The following is a 15,916-nucleotide window of genomic DNA, read 5'->3' as shown; positions in this document are numbered from 1 at the left end:
GCCGGCTGGCGCGATGCTCAGCCCAGGGGCGCGCGGGAGGGAGAAGCGGCGGCAGCCCGCGAGGTGGGCGGAGTCTGCCGGCAGCGCCCGCGCTGATTGGTGGGCGGGAGGGATGGGCGCGAGGCGGGGGCGGAGCCGAGCCGGGGGTAAGGGCGGGCTGCGGGAGGGGGCTGAGGGCGGCGGCGGCTTGAGGTGAGTGGGGAGGGGTCGGGGTGGGGGAGGCCCTGGGGGGCCAGGCTGGGCCTGCAGGGCTGGGGGGGGGGGGCTGGGGTGAGGGAGGGGTCGTGGGGGCCGGGGAACTGGGGGGTGTGAGGCTGCGGAGGGGGTTGTGGGGAAGGAGGCTGAGGGTGGGGGAGGCCGCAGGGGGCCGCGGGCTGGAGAGGGGTGGGGGGGACTCAAAAACCTGCAGGGAAACTGGAGCTGGAGCAGCTCAGAAATTGCGTTTCGGAGTGGGGTAACGGGAGGCGTGGGGGCAGCTTTGGGTGGGTCACCCTGTGCCCATACTTCCAACCAGCCCGGTGTTCCTGGCTGGGCAGGCACCAGTCCTGCCTTTTTCCTTGCCGTTCCAAAGGGCTTTGCAGAAAAATGAAAAAAAATGAAGAGCGCTGGGCTGTGTAGCGCGCAGGGTGAGCCTGTCCAACAGAGGTATGAGCTTGCATGAGGCGTGGTGCTGTGACGATTTTGTAGCGGCGCTGGTGTAGCTGTTCCTGGATCTCGTCCGGCTGCGTTGGCACTCGTGTCCGTGGAGCGAGATGGGGCAGAGAGCTGCTCTGGCCGGAAACCAACCCGGACAGAAAATTATGAGTTTTCAGCTGGCCGTACCCTTGATCCCTCTCAATGCATGAATAGCAGGAGGCAGTGGGAAGCACTGACCAGGAATAAGGAGAATTAAATCACCCTCTAAAGCGGTTGTTTGTCATAGTGATGTCTTAAAGTGACCATAAAGCCATCAGAAGTCTTCGCGTGCAGCTTGTCTTTATGTTGGAAACAGGTCTAAACAGGCACGTTGTCTTTTTCTGTCTTTCAATTACACCCCGCACAGTAGGATCCCAGCTGAGTTGGGAATTTTGTTTGCTGTTCCTGGGAGGAAGAGCGTATTTTGATGAAACTGGTGGCATCAGCAGCCTGTGATGTGAAAACTTGGAGAATCTCATTGCTGGCTCCCCTCCCTTCGCTGATGGGCACCAGTTAGTGCTGGCATTTCTTCCGTGCTGTGTCTGCTGCTGTGGCGCAGGCAGGTGTGGTGCTGCCGAAATGCTTGAACTTCAGTTTTATTTGGTTGTTCCTAACACCCTTGAGTAACCCCATTTTTGAAGAGGACGTTCTTAAAACCTGCAGTTGTGTTCGTGTCATTTGGAGTATAAATGTTCAGACTCAAAGGGAGTACACAGAGCTAATACCAGCTGAAATAAGACAGTGTCTTTGTTATCAGGGGTATTTTAATAGAATAAAATTGTGCCTCTGAGAAAGCTACGTGATGTCACTTACTCTTGCGCTGCTTATTTTGTTCAGCAGGACAGAGAAAATTGGCTCCTTCTTTACGTGCTTCTGCTTTGGCATAATGGCTTCAAACTCTGATTTCCGTGACTAGAAATGTATTTTTTAAAAAGTTCAGTTTGTGTTACTGGTGTGCTTAAGAAACTTAAGTATTATGTTGTGAATAAAATAATATTCTCCTTTTTTTAAAGGAATCAAGTTGATAGTGCACCATCTGAGAAATGGCCACTCGCCTCAGATCGGTAAGTTGAGGAGTTAAACGATGTTATAAATGTGCACTAAAGGTTATTTTTATAGTCTGCTTCTATTCACCAGTTAGAATAATGTCCTTTACTTGAGCTAGAGAAAAACCTGGACTATCTCATCTGTACTGGTAGAAAATGATTCTGATATTCAGAGCCAGACAGAGGGCGTCCTTCTGCCGCTGTAAAACTGGTTCAGCACATCGTAGTGCAGCCTGCGGTTCGGGTGCTCTCATTTTACGAAGAACACGGTGGAACTAATGATTAACTAAAAGTAATAAGCCTTGCCTTTACCTGATTGCTTTCTTGGCTTGGAGAAATGGTTTTGTCCTTGCTAACGGTGATGGTTTTAGTATTCTAAATTATCTGTGCCATGTGGCTGAAGTAAATTCTGTTTGCTTTACGGTCAGGGCAGAGTTTGTTGGAGCCAGTCCTCTTTTTCTTCCCTGCTATGTGAGCCACTTGCTTATGAGGCAGAGTCCTGCCAAACACAGACCAGCGTGTGAGGGTAGCATGGTCATTAGCGTGTTTGAACTGTTAAGTTACTGTGATAGCACAGACATACTGAACGGTCTTTTGATGTCTGAAATTAGACTCCTCCAATTAAACTAGTTACTGACCAGTTATGCCAAATTCCAGCACATTAAGATCTCCGGAAGTTCAGATCAGTTTACTCGTGCAGTTTGTTGGTGTCTGCTTGCTGAAGTGCTTTACTCCTTGTCTCTGCAGGCTGATAAGAAATGTACAGTGATCGGCGGGTCAGGGTTCCTAGGCCAGCACCTGGTGGAGCGGCTCCTGGAGAAGGGTTACGCAGTCAACGTGTTTGATATTCAGAAGAGATTTGACAATGACAAAGTGAAGTTCTTCCTGGGAGACCTCTGTGACAAAGAGGTACAGACTAACAGCAGCTGGATAGAAAGGCTGGCTGTTTAAATAAATGTTCGGTCAAACAACTTACTGAGCCTTGCCTGAAGCTCTAAAACACCCGAAGGCATTGCACAGCCTGTAAAAGCGTACGGGGATGTGCCCCCCAACCTTTCCCTGTGAATTCAGTAGCCTAAACAGTTTTCTGTGGAACATTTAAAGGGCTGTACTTGACATCTGCTTTAAGCTGAAAAGAACAGAACTTGTTTCCCTGTTATGATTTGCATTAGTATTAGCTTAGATATACTGGCTGATTACAGTCACTGTTGGTAATTGCATGCGGGCGCTCCCCTAGCTAACTCAGCGGTGTGAGAACGGCACAATGCGTTATTCCTAACAGTTAAGGCACGCTCGGATATTTTGTCTTAACCCAGCCGTGCACGTGAGCCTTGGCAGGAACACTTGTATGCCATCTCCCCCCCAGTATGAAGTATCATGTCTCAGAGCCTTGGCAGCCATCTCAAACACAGACAGTGCCCTGGGGACTGCTGGCTGTTAAACCTGCTGCTTGCGGAGTTTTCCACCTCCTGTCTCCAGGTAACTTTGAGTCTCAGACCTGCACTTGAGACTATTGCAGGTGGTTAAGTCTAGATAGCCTCCAGGTCTCAGAAAGTTCCCAGGTTGTTCTCTGGAAAGAAGATGATGGAGTGCTTTTTTTGCTCAGCAATAAGCAGAGGACATTGTGAAGATCCTGGATGCTAATCCTATTCCAGCTGCTGACCTTTCTGGCAGGAGCATGACTTGAAATTTAGCGGTTTTGTTTCCATGGCAAAAAGAACTGTGGGGTTTTTTCCTCTTTTTTTTTTTTTTTTTTTTTTTTTTTTTTTTTTCTTTTCTGAGTGGTCACTGCTGGCATTGCTTCATTGCTGTCTCATGCGATGTATTTTCTAGGCTTTGCTCCCAGCTTTACAAGGCGTGTCAGTGGCATTTCATTGTGCATCACCAGCACCTTCAAGTGACAACAGAGAGCTGTTTTATAAGGTGAATTTTATGGGAACCAAAGCAGTCATTGAAGCCTGCAAAGAAGCTGGAGTGCAGGTAAGGGTAGAAAAGCACATGGAGACTACACATTGCAATCTTCCTGACTGCAGGAAAAGCATCCATTTATATTTGTCTTTCTAGACGTTTGGGAATCACTCGCAGGAGAACTGTGACTGACAAGCAGATTCTTTCATGCTTTAATAAGAGGACAGCTCTAAAGATAGCTTTTCCAGCAGTGGAAGTATGCATGACATCTGTTACCTGTGTGAATTCTCTGACATACAATGAGAGGAACACATTTGTGCCATAATCTCAGTATAATTTGGTTTAGAAAGTCATTTGCCCACAAAAGAAAGAGCCAGAGGAAACCAGGCTGCTGTTCAGGCAAGACTGTGGGGCTTTTTTTTTTTCCTTATGTTATGTTGATATCACATGAGTTTTCTTTTAAATTCTTAGCAAATTTTCAAGTGCAATGCATGTGAAGATCCTTTACTTAATTTGGGCAGAGATGTTGCCTCCAAAGCACGCATTTTGCAGTGTCTGCGTACAAGTACAGGAGTGAGAATGTTTAGAATGAACAGATGTGTATCACATAGCACGCCCAGCCCCACGGTCTGTTGTTCCCTCGCCCCCCCTGTGTAATAAGCTGTTGTAGGAAATGCGCCAAGTGGTGTTTACCTTCAGGCTTAGCCTGGATTCTGTCAGCAAGGAGGTAAGTCTTGCTGGAACTTGTTGGATCTCATCATCTTTCTATTACAATGTAGATCTTGTTTAAAACCAGATGTTTCTCATTACTCAGATGCAGCACTGACTTCCTGTTTGGAATCCACTAGGCTTCCTTTTTAGCCAACAAAAAAAATCTAGTATAAGAATTATTTTTTGTTTAATCTACCGTGATGCTGTTATTGTAAAGATGAGGAAATAGATCCTGAAAGCACTCACTGTGGGTCAAGTGTTAAAATGTGCCGAGCCAAGTGGGCACTCTGGTTTTCCTGGAGATGTTTTCCCCTTGAGTGGCTGCCTTGGACACTTGTTGAAATGTTTTAATTTCCTTTAGGTAGCACTGAACAACATGACAGAGGCCATTAAAAGAGTGGGAGTTTTCTTACCTGCAGTTTCAGATCGTATTCTGTTAGCCCATGTTCTTCTAGACTTAATTTGTTATCGGTAGAGTCAGTGGATTAAACATTATTATTGTCTTTACTCAGCCTTTGTAAATAATTACCCTTTTGTCTTGGGCTTTAAACAACTGTTTTCTTTCGCTTCTATTGCAGAAACTGGTGTTAACTAGCAGTGCCAGTGTAGTTTTTGAGGGCACAGACATAAAAAATGGATCCGAAGACCTCCCTTATGCAAAAAAACCCATCGACTATTACACAGAGACGAAGATCTTGCAGGAGAAGGTATTTGTCATCATATGGTTCACATTTTTTAATGATTAAAACTGCCCTTCTAAAAGTAGGGCATGCCCTAGGGGACACAACAGACTCTTCAAGACTGAACAGATCTCTTGTTCTCCAGAATCTCTCTCTCATTAACAGAAGTATCTCATTCTTACAGTTGCAAAGAAAATCTGCACAGAAGAGACATGCATATGTAGCAATGCCTGCCAGAGTCTTCAGAGTATAACTGAAAAAGAAAATTCCTTTCTTTTAGAAAAATCTGTCACATTTCAGCCCTCTTATTCTCAGTGTGGATGCCAGTGAGCTGCGGAGTCATTTGTTCCGTTACAGAGGAGTACGGCAGGTGGCTGCCGCTTGGCTATTCCGCAAGTGACCCACATCTTTTTCCCTGGGCACGCTGCTGCCTTGGTCCGGGGGATGCTGTCCTAGCAGCTGTCTAGCAGTCCAATTTCGTCTTCCTTGGCTGGTGACACTCCTAAGTAGTGTGTTCACTTAATAAAAAGAGAGTAAAAGAAAGCTGTAACACAGATTACCAGGGATGTTGAATGAAATAGCGTGCTACGCTACAGAGCTCGTTTCTAGTGAACGAGTAAAAGAACTGGCAGAGATGTCACTTCCAGAGATGTCACATTGCAAGAGCCATGTGATAATCCCACTTCTTAAGTAATCCAGCTTTGTTTTAAGAGCAGTTGAGGGGAGTTTTTTGCCTTCTCTGCTCCTACTGGAAGGCCTTTCAGAACCACAATTACCTGATTTGCAGCATTAAGTTACAGTTGGGATTGTGAACAAGTCGCTGGGGAAGGAGAAGCTGAGATGGAGATGTGGACTGAGTTAAGGAGCGTGCCAGCCTAATGACATGTTGTAAACTGAATATACTGAAAATATTCTTGTTAAAAAAGGTGTAAAGATTTCCCCTGCATCTGCATGTCCACTACTTTTGACATTTGCAGATCACCAGCGTCTGTTCTGTTTCAGGTTCTTAATGCCGCAGTGTTTGTGGTTTAAATAGGGTATGACCCTGTTTTAAATCAACGCAAACAAATGCTTTTTCAAGCTTTTCCCAGTGACTTGCATTTCAGTTGTGGAAAAGCTGCATGCTTTTTGTGCAAGAAGAATTTAGACCTGCTTCCATCCTGAAGCTGACAGTGTGTTCTCTAAAGTCAAGCATTAGCCTTTAAGAAATTTTCTTACGTTCCTTGAAAAGAGCTGAATTGAAAACGCAGCATAAAAACATCTGTTCGTTTGCAGGCGTAACCACTTTGCAGTACAGACTAATAAAGTGGAAACTTACAAGAAGCAATCAAGCGCAATAGGCTTCTAACTATGTCTTTGTTTTGGTAAAAGAAAGTATTCAGTGTTTATTTGTATGCGTTGCTCTTGGATTTTTAGTAGAAAATCCAGCAGCTGCTAAAAATTAGTAGAACACGTTGTGTGGAAACTCCCAATAGAATCAAATCTTCTTCAAAGATGCCTTGCTAAATCAGCTTGGCACTTGGGGCTGCTGGGAAAATGGGATCGCCCCCCTACTGAGTGAGATGGAGAAGGTCCATGATGGAAATCTTCCACTGACTGATGGGAGACAGAGGTTGAGTTGCTTAGTGTCCTTCTTTTCTCCAGCATGCCCATAAAGAGCTCATGGAGTGAAGGAGCTTTGAAAGCTCCTCTAAATGAGAGAGGCAGAGTTAATTTCCTTTTCCTGACAATTCGTTAAGTGTTTAATAATGAAAACAGATTTTTGTCTATTTTTCTCCTTAAAGAGAAGTGTGAGAAGAGATGGGAACAAAGGAAGGATCATTTGTAAAGATATGGTGGGCAGTAATTCTTCCACTGATGTCTTCCCAAGGAGATGGGGGAACGCCCGCCCCCTTTAGTGATGATCTTGGAATATATTTCTAAGCCGTATTTTTCTTCCCAGCCTTTCTCTCCTGACTTGCTTTTCTTTTTTCCATACAGGAAGTGCTCGGTGCGAATGACCCAGGCAACAATTTCTTCACTACTGCTATTCGTCCCCATGGAATATTTGGTCCCAGAGACCCTCAGCTGGTTCCCATCCTCATCCAGGCGGCTAAGAGTGGCAAAATGAAGTTCATCATTGGGTGAGCAAGGCTCAGTCACTTTATTTTTGTTAAATTTGATGTTACCGCTATACAGACCCATATATCCATTCCAAGAAAGCAAATACAATAGCCATTCATCCATGAACATAGAATCATTTTCACTTCCTTTCTCGGAACGCTGGATTGCAGCAGCACTGTTTTTATGGCCACATGAGTGTGGTGATGGTTTTGTAACAAACCATTTGTTTGGTTTCGCTGGACTCTTGAAAGTCCAGATATGCAGATTCATTTTCCTTTTCTGTACCTCTGTAGAAATGGGTTTACCACAGTGGGTTAAATCTGTTTCAGCTAGGGCTGAATTTGGCTTACTGAGGGACTAAGTTAGAATTTCATAAGCCAAAAAATTCATAATTGAAAGCTTGTCCTTAAGTGACTTTTTTTGTGCTAGTTACCACTCTGTTTCTGTTTGTTCTGCTTCTGTGGATCACTGTGCTGATTCTGAGACCTGTACGATGTGCAACACCTAGAAACTTGGTAACTTGTGAGGTTTAAAAATGGTACTGTTACAGGAACGTAAACTTTGTGGGCCCCGACAAGAGCTGAGGCAATAGCAGTCTTTCCTCTGTCTCCAAAATAATACGTAGTGATTCCATCTCTCTGACAGGGTAGAGCCTGAAGATGCGGCACAAGAGAGTGGGAGAAGAGGAAACTTAGAATAAATACATCTTGTGTGAAAGTCCTTTTGCCACAAGCAGATTTTCACCCTAACTTGCCTTAGAGCTAAACTTCTTCCTTTTGTCTGCGCAGGGATGGAAAGAACTTGGTAGATTTCACCTACGTGGAAAACGTGGTCCACGGACACATCCTAGCTGCGGAAGGTCTTCGCAGAGGCTCTCCCCTGTGTGGGAAGGTAAGGAAGGACCTGGCAAGGGCAGGGGAGTGGGTGTCTGCTAACAGAACTTCATCTGCAAGCCTCCCTTGGCTTCCTGCTGGTTTTTCTCCAGCAGGAACATCTGTCTTGGAGATGAGCGGAACTAGCACACGAAATGGGTCAGGTTTTTTCTGTCTGCGTGTACAATGAATGGTTGCCCCTCTGGTGACCACTGTGTGCAACCACGTGGGCTGAGATGTATCAATATACTTTAACTTCATGCTATAAAACTCCTTGTGAAAGGAAATCCAGGCAGATTTGTGGGCAGCCAAGATGCTTATGTAAGAAATGTATTTAGCTTTTACAATGGAGTTCAGAACAGGAGAAACTTTTATGGACTTCTGTGGCAGCGCCATGCTCCGGGCATGCACTGTACATACAGCTAGGATGCTTTACTGTGTTTGCGTTGTTGTGTCATTTATTTTGTTTGACCATTTATGAGTAATTGAACCTCTGGAGCGTCGGAAGTCGCTGGCTTTCTTAGCAACGGAGGAGTTCACCGCTTTTCAGACAGAGGTGGTTAGCACAAAGTAGTTCCTCATGAAAACGTGTTCTCGGTCGTGTCAGGGCTGTCAGTCTCCTCAGCATGAACGTGAGATGGGCCATCACAGAGACAAATTTCTGAAAACCGTAATGATTTTGTCATCTGGCTTTTTGTCTTCCTCTCTTTCAGGCATTTCATATCACGAATGATGAACCAGTTCCTTTCTGGGCTTTCATGTCCCGTATCTTGACTGGCTTGAACTACGATCCTCCCAAGTACCATATTCCCTACTGGCTGGCCTATTACCTGGCCCTCTTCCTGTCTCTAGTGCTGTGGCTGCTAAGTCCCCTGGTCACCATCAAGCCCACTTTTAGCCCCATGCGGGTAGCGTTAGCCGGAACGTTTCACTACTACAGCTGTGAACGGGCCAAGAGAGACATGGGCTACAAACCAGTGGTGAGCTTGGATGAAGCCATAGAGAGGACTCTGCAGAGCTACCCCCACCTACGCCGGGCTAAGGCCTGAGGAGTCCTAGATGGATGATTTCCCCCCCCCCCCCCCCTTACTTGATTTTCATAATTGCTTTAACATCTTCACATGAACACTGAAGCAAAATTCTCTGGAACGGGGAGTTTGCCCGAAGTCCCTTCTCCTCCTCACCGTTATCAAGGCGGCTTTATCTGGGCTGGAAAAAAAACTCATGTAGGAGCTGTGCTAACAGTTCTTTTCTTTGATGTGACTTCTTGTTTTGAAACAGCTGCTGAACCCTACGGACTGTGAATAAACACTCTGCTGTGCCCTCTTCAGCCCCAGCCCAGCACACCAGCATTCCTTCTCCTCTCTCTCCACCCTTGTCCTGTTTTGTTGCTCTGGTGATAACAGCCGCCTCTCCTCATAGCTGCCGACTGGTTAGCGAAATGCTTCTCGCGCCTGGTTCCTCTCTGAGGTTTGGCTTTTTTTCTGTACGAGAGCAATGAAAAAGAGGCTCATGCCAAAAGAGTTCTGCCACCATCTCTTAAATCATTGAAGGTAATTTTGTTCTTCCCTACATGATCGATGAGCGATTTGGCTTCTTACTGAGACATCGAAAGGAAACCTGAGAAAAGGCACGCTAGGCCTCTCCTCGTAAGGAAGCACATGCCTTTGATTCTGCAGAGCCTATTTCTATTCAAAAATAACCCAAATAAATCAAGAAGAGACGACTTCTTAATTTTGTGTTCCATCTTTGAAAGGACAGATCCCATTCTGAACATCTCGGCATAAACAGTTGTTTAATCGTTCCCTTTGTGGGGGGAGGAATCTCTGCTGTGGCTGGTGTCAGTCAGCACACACTGTTTTACCATAACTCGCTCGCTCCCCGCAAGAACTACATTGGTTGGAAATCCTACTGCGCAAAGCTCTCATCTTGTCTGACCTGTTATAGCTGGTAACAGTGACTTTTGTTGCTTTGGCCACTTAGTACATGAAAAAAAACTCTTTTCCACAAGAAAATGGTTACCATAATGCTACGTTCACCACGCTGGTTAATTTGACATTCCTATTAAGTGTACTTTACCCTACAATCTTCCTAAGGGCTTCAGTCCTCCTTCGTTTTTAAATGAAGGGTTAGCGTTCGGGTTGGAACTGCCCTCTGTGCCAGTTCCTGGCTCCCCAGGAGTTCTGGTGTGTCAGATTTCGGAAGTGTGAGCAGTGCCTCACTCAGTGAGCGTTAAGCTTATCTGGGAGCTCGATGTGTTGCTGGAATCCTATAGAAATTCATTTTATTTTAACTTCTGACTGTTTTCTGGACAGTTTTATGTTGGGCTTTTTTTTTTTTTCTGCAAATTTTGATTTACTGCTTTAACCAACCTTTGGTTAGTAGTTTTACCAACCTTTGCCTTGCTCGATCTTGAAGTAAATGCTAGCCAGTTGCTTGGGCCAGTTCGCACAGTTCTGGTTTGCACTGGTCAGCCACCTTGGCCTTTTTTTATTTATCTATTTATTTATTTATTTTCTCCACTGTAGGATTGAATATTTAAAGCTTGAATTCTAGAGTGCAATTCTTCAGCAGTGTGTTATTTAGAAAAAAAAAGCCCTGGGGTTCCTAGGTTTTCTGGAATCTCCTTGTGTCGTCCCACATCCCATTTCCGTGGGAGACGGATGCTGCCGGCAAAGACCTGAGCCGTGTTAGCCTCCGCGTGATGCGTCAGTGTGCCACACAAAGTGATGTGTAAAAAGAACACTCGTGTGGTGAAAGCACGCCTGGCTGAGAGACATGCTTTTGTTCCCAAGGTTTTGTAAAAGGACAAGCGTCTTGCCTGCTTTAAGGGGTGGGGAAGGACTGGAGTGTGTTACTTCCTTGCTCCTTTCCATAAAGCTGGGCTGGCTGCTAGTTTTTTGTGATGCAGTAGATTGGCACTAAACTTGTAGCTCGTTACTAGAAGGATCGGCTTTTGTGAAAATGGACAGTTCAGACGCAGCTAAGTACAGAACGCCCTGAGGGACAGTGTGTTCTGGTTCAGATGCAGGGCTGCAGAGCAAAGATGGTCCTGCTTTTGGGACTCAGCACAGCAGGAAGTTCAGCTCCTCGTCTGTGAAGTGAGGAGAACACTGCCCTCACAGAGAGGTGGTGATGGAACAACATTGTACTGACCTGAAAGGAGCAAGCGCTGTGATTACTTGAAGTCAAACATAAAAATATATATATATGTAAAAGCACATTTTCGCCTCTAGATGGCATTTCCCAGCTAGCTCTGCCTTGCAGCTTCAATCAGTCCCCAAAATGCTGTCTCTCAGTTCTTGGACGCAGTTCCAGTGGAGGGTTACTCACCTCCTCGTGCTTTTGGAGGACTGTCAAGGTAAGGGGTGAAGGTAACAACCAGGAGGTGCTACCGAAACAAGAGGCACTGGAAGTTCAAGTCCACTGGATAAAAAGCGGCAGGCGATACGGTTTCCCTCACGTGTCTGGTTATACGAGGGTAAACCAGAGGTTTGCTTGTGTGGGGGCGAGCAGTTTCCCAGAGCTGGGCCCGGAAAGCAGCGTTGCGTCATGCCGAAGGTGGTTTGACTCGGTACTCCCTATATAATTAGGTCAGTTCCCAGCGTTTCTTCTGGCAGGCTGACTGGATTCTGTTTTCCAAACCAGAAGTAAACAGGCGTTGTTGCTGTGCTATACCCCTGGCCACAACAGAGGAGGAACTTGCTTTATCCGTAGCCTCTTCTGTCCCTGATCAAGCCTCCTCCTCCCAACTCATTTTCTCCTCCTAAGGAGCACCTGCATAAGTCCCATTTTCTCTTTTCTGGGCGAGCCGATGAGATCCTTCTGTCCTTTCCTGCCTGCGATTTGTGTCTGTGTGTCAGCAAGCAAGCAGGAGGCTAGAAAGCAAAATCACTGTTATCAAAACTTCCTTCCAAATATCTGGAGTCAAATGCAGTTGCAATCTGTTATCCTTAGTAGTGCTCAACGGGAGCTGCTGAAGACTTCAAAGACTTTCCTAGAGCACTCTTATCTTTCTCACTTTGCTTTCCTGGCTTTTTTTCTTGCTGCAGCTCCTCATTTTGCTGACGTGAGACTGCTTTTGGTTTGACAAGCAGTGGGAGAGATGAAGGAGATATCTTCTGTTGCTTACCCGAGAGAAAAGAGAGGGAGGGAGAGAAAGAGAGGAATAAAAGTGCTTTTGTAGGTGGAGTGCAAGTAACCAGGAACCCCATTTGCTCTCCTACAGAGAGGTTGCACGGCAGGAGTGTTACAGTCTGTAAAACACCTTTCAGTCTTGCCCTTCGAGTGTGTCCAGACACATCTTGGTGCCAGAAAGGGAAAAGGGTGGCTTGGCTGTGATTGCTTGGAACAGGTAAGAGGAGCAATGGATAAAGAAGGTCAGAAATTATCTTGCACGTCCAGTGAGCAAAACTGGAGGCAAACTTAAGTCACGCCTAAGGTGGGTATGTAGGAGGTTTCCGGTGGAGGATAACGTTTGCATCACGCAAGCATGTGGTTAGCATGTGGAAGCTCAGTGACTTTGGAATCAGGGACCCACGTTGCACCACAGTGCTCAACTGCAGCCTTTTGTGAAGCTGAGAAGGGCACCTTCTGCCTCAGTAGATCCTCGCATGTGTTGCTCAGATCTGCTGACGCTCGTGGTCACCCAGCGCTGGTATGACTTCCCACACCTTTTAGCAGTGCAGAGCCAACCGTGGCATGAGCGGGCTGGGCCGCGCTCCTTGAGAGGATTGTTTACCAGGTTTCGCTGATGCTTGTGCAAGCCTTGCAAAGTGCCAGCTCCGCAGATGTAAGCGATGGTGCAACCTGATCCTTATTATGGGAGAAGGGAAGCAACTCTTGTTTGCCGCAGAGCCCGGGGGAAGCTTGCTGAGCTGGTGATGAGAAAGAAGTAGGCATCTCCCCACTTGCAACAGAGCATGTTTGAGGTGTTTCTGTTAGCAGATTGCACAGTTGTTTGACTGTCTTAGCAATGCCATCAGGCTGGCACGTAGCCGCAGCCTCTCTTTGCCCTGTGTTTGCTGACAAGATCATTTTGCCTCGGTGCTGAGCTCCTGACCGCCCGTGCAGGTGTGTCTTTGTGACCACGGGTGAGATTATTGTATTCTAGCACTAAGAAGTCAAGGATAAACGATTCTGTTCTGCTACTGGCTATTAGGAAGGTGAGGTCTGGCATTTTGGCAGCGCTTTGTAATGACACCTCATGAAAAACCAGTTTGATTCCCTTGTAACAAATGGGTGTAGTGGTTTTACACCCTTCTACTCATCACAGCTCTGCTCAGCCTCTACGGAGGCTTTGGTTTTCTGTCACCTTGGCAAAGGCCCAAAGGATTGATGGGTTAGTCACCTTCCTTCCACCTTCGGTGCGCGGATGGGGGCCAGGTACTTGCACAGAAGAAAGTGTTATGGAAAACCGGGAAATATTACAATGGAGGTCAGTGCTCTGGAGTGGTATTGACTAATTTTTCATGACTAGAAAATACTCAAAAATGTTTAAGAATATATTTTAGTAGCTGTTCACGTACAAGCTGGGCTGGTCAGGGAGAGCGTGTGCCTCTGGGCAGAAGTCCACTGCTGTCACCGGAATGACAACAATTGCTATGCTGCTCGGTACAACACCTTCCTGTAAAATTGGCTGCCTGGCTTTTAAGAGTTGAGCAGGTTCCTACCTCGTAGACATCACTGCTTCTGAAGGTATGGGTATTGCACCTCTGGAAAGGAATGTACTGTCGAGTTACGCAAACTGGCTTTAAACTGGCTGTATCTGGAAGTGGTAGCGGTGTGCCCATGGCAGAAGGGAGCCAAGAGCAGGCTGATTTACCCTACCAAGAACAGACTACAGCACAGGCATAACTGCAGCTCACAGCCAGCCAAACCTGCTCCCCTGACCTTCTCGTTGCTGGCTGTGAGCTTTCCTGCGCTTACCTCTGAATGGCTCATCTACTGGTCCTGGGGTTTGGCTGTGGGATCCCCTCTGGGACAGTTGCTGGACTCCAAGACACGGAGAGCTCATCTGTTGATGTTTCAGAGCACTGGCAGTGTTTAATGCCCACTGCTCTTCCAAAAGAACCCCAAACCAGCCCACTCCCAAACACAAAACTCTCATTGGAAAGTGTCTGGTTTGCAGCTCAGTCCTCAACTTTCCTGTTTTCATTTCTTGGATGCAAGTGCCCTTCATACTTGCCACGTTCTCCCCTGGATAGTTCTCTTACAGAAGTGACTTGACCATAGTGTTTCTTTTTAAAATTTTATTTTAATTTCTTTTACCTAAACAGCCTGAGTCCTTTAAATCTTTTGCTGTTAAGCGTTCTCCGCAGCCTGCGAGTGGTTTCTGTGGCTGCAGCTTCCTTGTGTGATGTAATTCTCACGGCTTGCTCATCCCAAATGATCTGCTTTGCAGTGCACCAAGTATATGAGGGAGGGAGATAAACAGGAGCGAAGCAAGCATCAGCCAGTGCTCGCTGTGAAACCTCTTTGAGAGGTGCTTGTGCTTTTCTCATAAAGGAGATTCAGGGAGAATCCATTTCCTGGTAAAGTCAGATACTCCAGGCTGAAACTTGCAGCTTTTACAGAAAAATAATGTTTCCTAACTGGAGATGGGGAAACAAGGCTCTTCCCATCTGCTCCTCCCTCCTCCCTCACCGCGGGAGCGCGTGTGTGTCCCTGGAGAAGGTTGTGTTGTTGAAACAGAGCGACAGGACGTTCCTCCTGCTTTGGGCTGGGCTGGCTTCTCTGGCACGCCTGGATGGCAGCCTTAACTGCACCTTTGGCTCCGGGCCCGAGGAGGGAGTCCAGATCTGCAGCAGGGTGGGCAGGGTTCACCCCAGACCCTTTTGGTTTTAACCTGGCACGGAGGGGAAAAAATGCCCCTCTTGGATTCTGCTCCTGGACTGATGAAAATAAAGGACTTTTTGCTGTTGACTTCAATACGTGCAGGGTTTACTCCAGAGGTATGCAGGCTAACCGTGCTGTTCCAGGTGAGCCTGGTCTTGTGAGTTTGGTGGCTTTCTCCCAAAGCATCAGGAATTTGTCAGTATTTAACCTGTAGCTGCTGGCTTGGGAAAGCTGCCGCTCCTTGCAGCGGTAAGAGTTAGAAAAGTAGTATCGGACTGTCGTTGCAGTACATATTAGCAAAAGAGCCAGTTTCACTCCCCCTACACACACGTGCACACACACACTGCATGTTGAATGGATTCCTGACATCAGTCTGGACCTTTATCCCCAAGCCTCCTCTAGAAGCCGGAGAGATGATGCTCCTGATCTGACTGTCTCAGTTAAGCACCTAAAGAGAAGTAAACTGACTTCCAGTACAGGCTTTTTGGACAGCCTGGTCTGGAATGACCTGGTGATGCTGCATTTTGGCGGCCCTGTGGCATAGTGCTCTTCCAGATGTCACACAGGCCTCAAAAAAACCTTCTGCCTCTGGCCACTGCTGTGATTTTGAAATGCCATGTCATTAAAAACCGAATATGCTCCTGTAATTATGAGGAAGAAAAACACTCATTGGGGTTTCTGTGCCTGCTGGTGTGAGCGACATCCAGCTGTACTTTGGAAAGAGTGGTTTATCTAAGAGCTTAATTGGCATAAAACCACAGAGACTTGTTTGGGATTGATTGTCCCTAACCATTCGAGCTGCTGAGCCCTGGTTGCAGTCTGGGAGCGCTGGGAGCTGTGGGGACACGACAGCCCTGGAAATCCCCGGGTCAAGGCAAGCTGTCTGTGTGGTTGGCCTTGGTTATTTTCTACTGAACAGAGAGTATGAAAAGCCTTTTCTACAGGGGAAAAAATAAAGAAAAAGAAAAAATGTTCCTGCCCTACTGTCGTTCCTGGGAAATAAAAGACAAAGCTGTGGTTTACATCAGTAGACTTGTGTGCTGTCGTGTGTATACACATATACTCCATTCCCATGGCTTCTCAT

The 15,916-nt window shown here is 46.6% G+C and overlaps 1 protein-coding gene across 1 annotated transcript; it reads left to right on the top strand.

The window, feature by feature from the left end:
• Window positions 1–27: 27 nt before the first annotated feature.
• On the top strand, window positions 28–9,729 carry NSDHL (NAD(P) dependent 3-beta-hydroxysteroid dehydrogenase NSDHL). The gene is made up of 8 exons (XM_086756317.1): window positions 28–63; window positions 1,689–1,739; window positions 2,469–2,630; window positions 3,555–3,701; window positions 4,919–5,047; window positions 7,001–7,143; window positions 7,912–8,014; window positions 8,709–9,729. The coding sequence occupies exons 2-8, from the start codon at window positions 1,719–1,721 to the stop codon at window positions 9,042–9,044; spliced, it is 1,041 nt and encodes a 346-aa protein (XP_086612443.1). The 5' UTR covers window positions 28–63; window positions 1,689–1,718; the 3' UTR covers window positions 9,045–9,729.
• The last annotated feature ends 6,187 nt before the right edge of the window (window positions 9,730–15,916 follow it).

Source organism: Chlamydotis macqueenii, chromosome 11 (genome assembly GCF_036417535.1).
Source record: "Chlamydotis macqueenii isolate bChlMac1 chromosome 11, bChlMac1.mat, whole genome shotgun sequence".
Classification (NCBI taxonomy): domain Eukaryota; kingdom Metazoa; phylum Chordata; class Aves; order Otidiformes; family Otididae; genus Chlamydotis; species Chlamydotis macqueenii.
The sequence above is the reverse complement of the archived record's forward strand: the minus strand, read 5'-3'. Positions and strand labels throughout refer to the sequence as shown.

Coding starts and splice junctions, on each gene's coding strand:
- NSDHL (XM_086756317.1), top strand. CDS start 1,719: ATGGCCACTCGCCTCAGATCG. Junction 1,740..2,468: donor TGGCCACTCGCCTCAGATCG/GTAAGTTGAGGA, acceptor TTGTCTCTGCAG/GCTGATAAGAAATGTACAGT. Junction 2,631..3,554: donor GAGACCTCTGTGACAAAGAG/GTACAGACTAAC, acceptor TGTATTTTCTAG/GCTTTGCTCCCAGCTTTACA.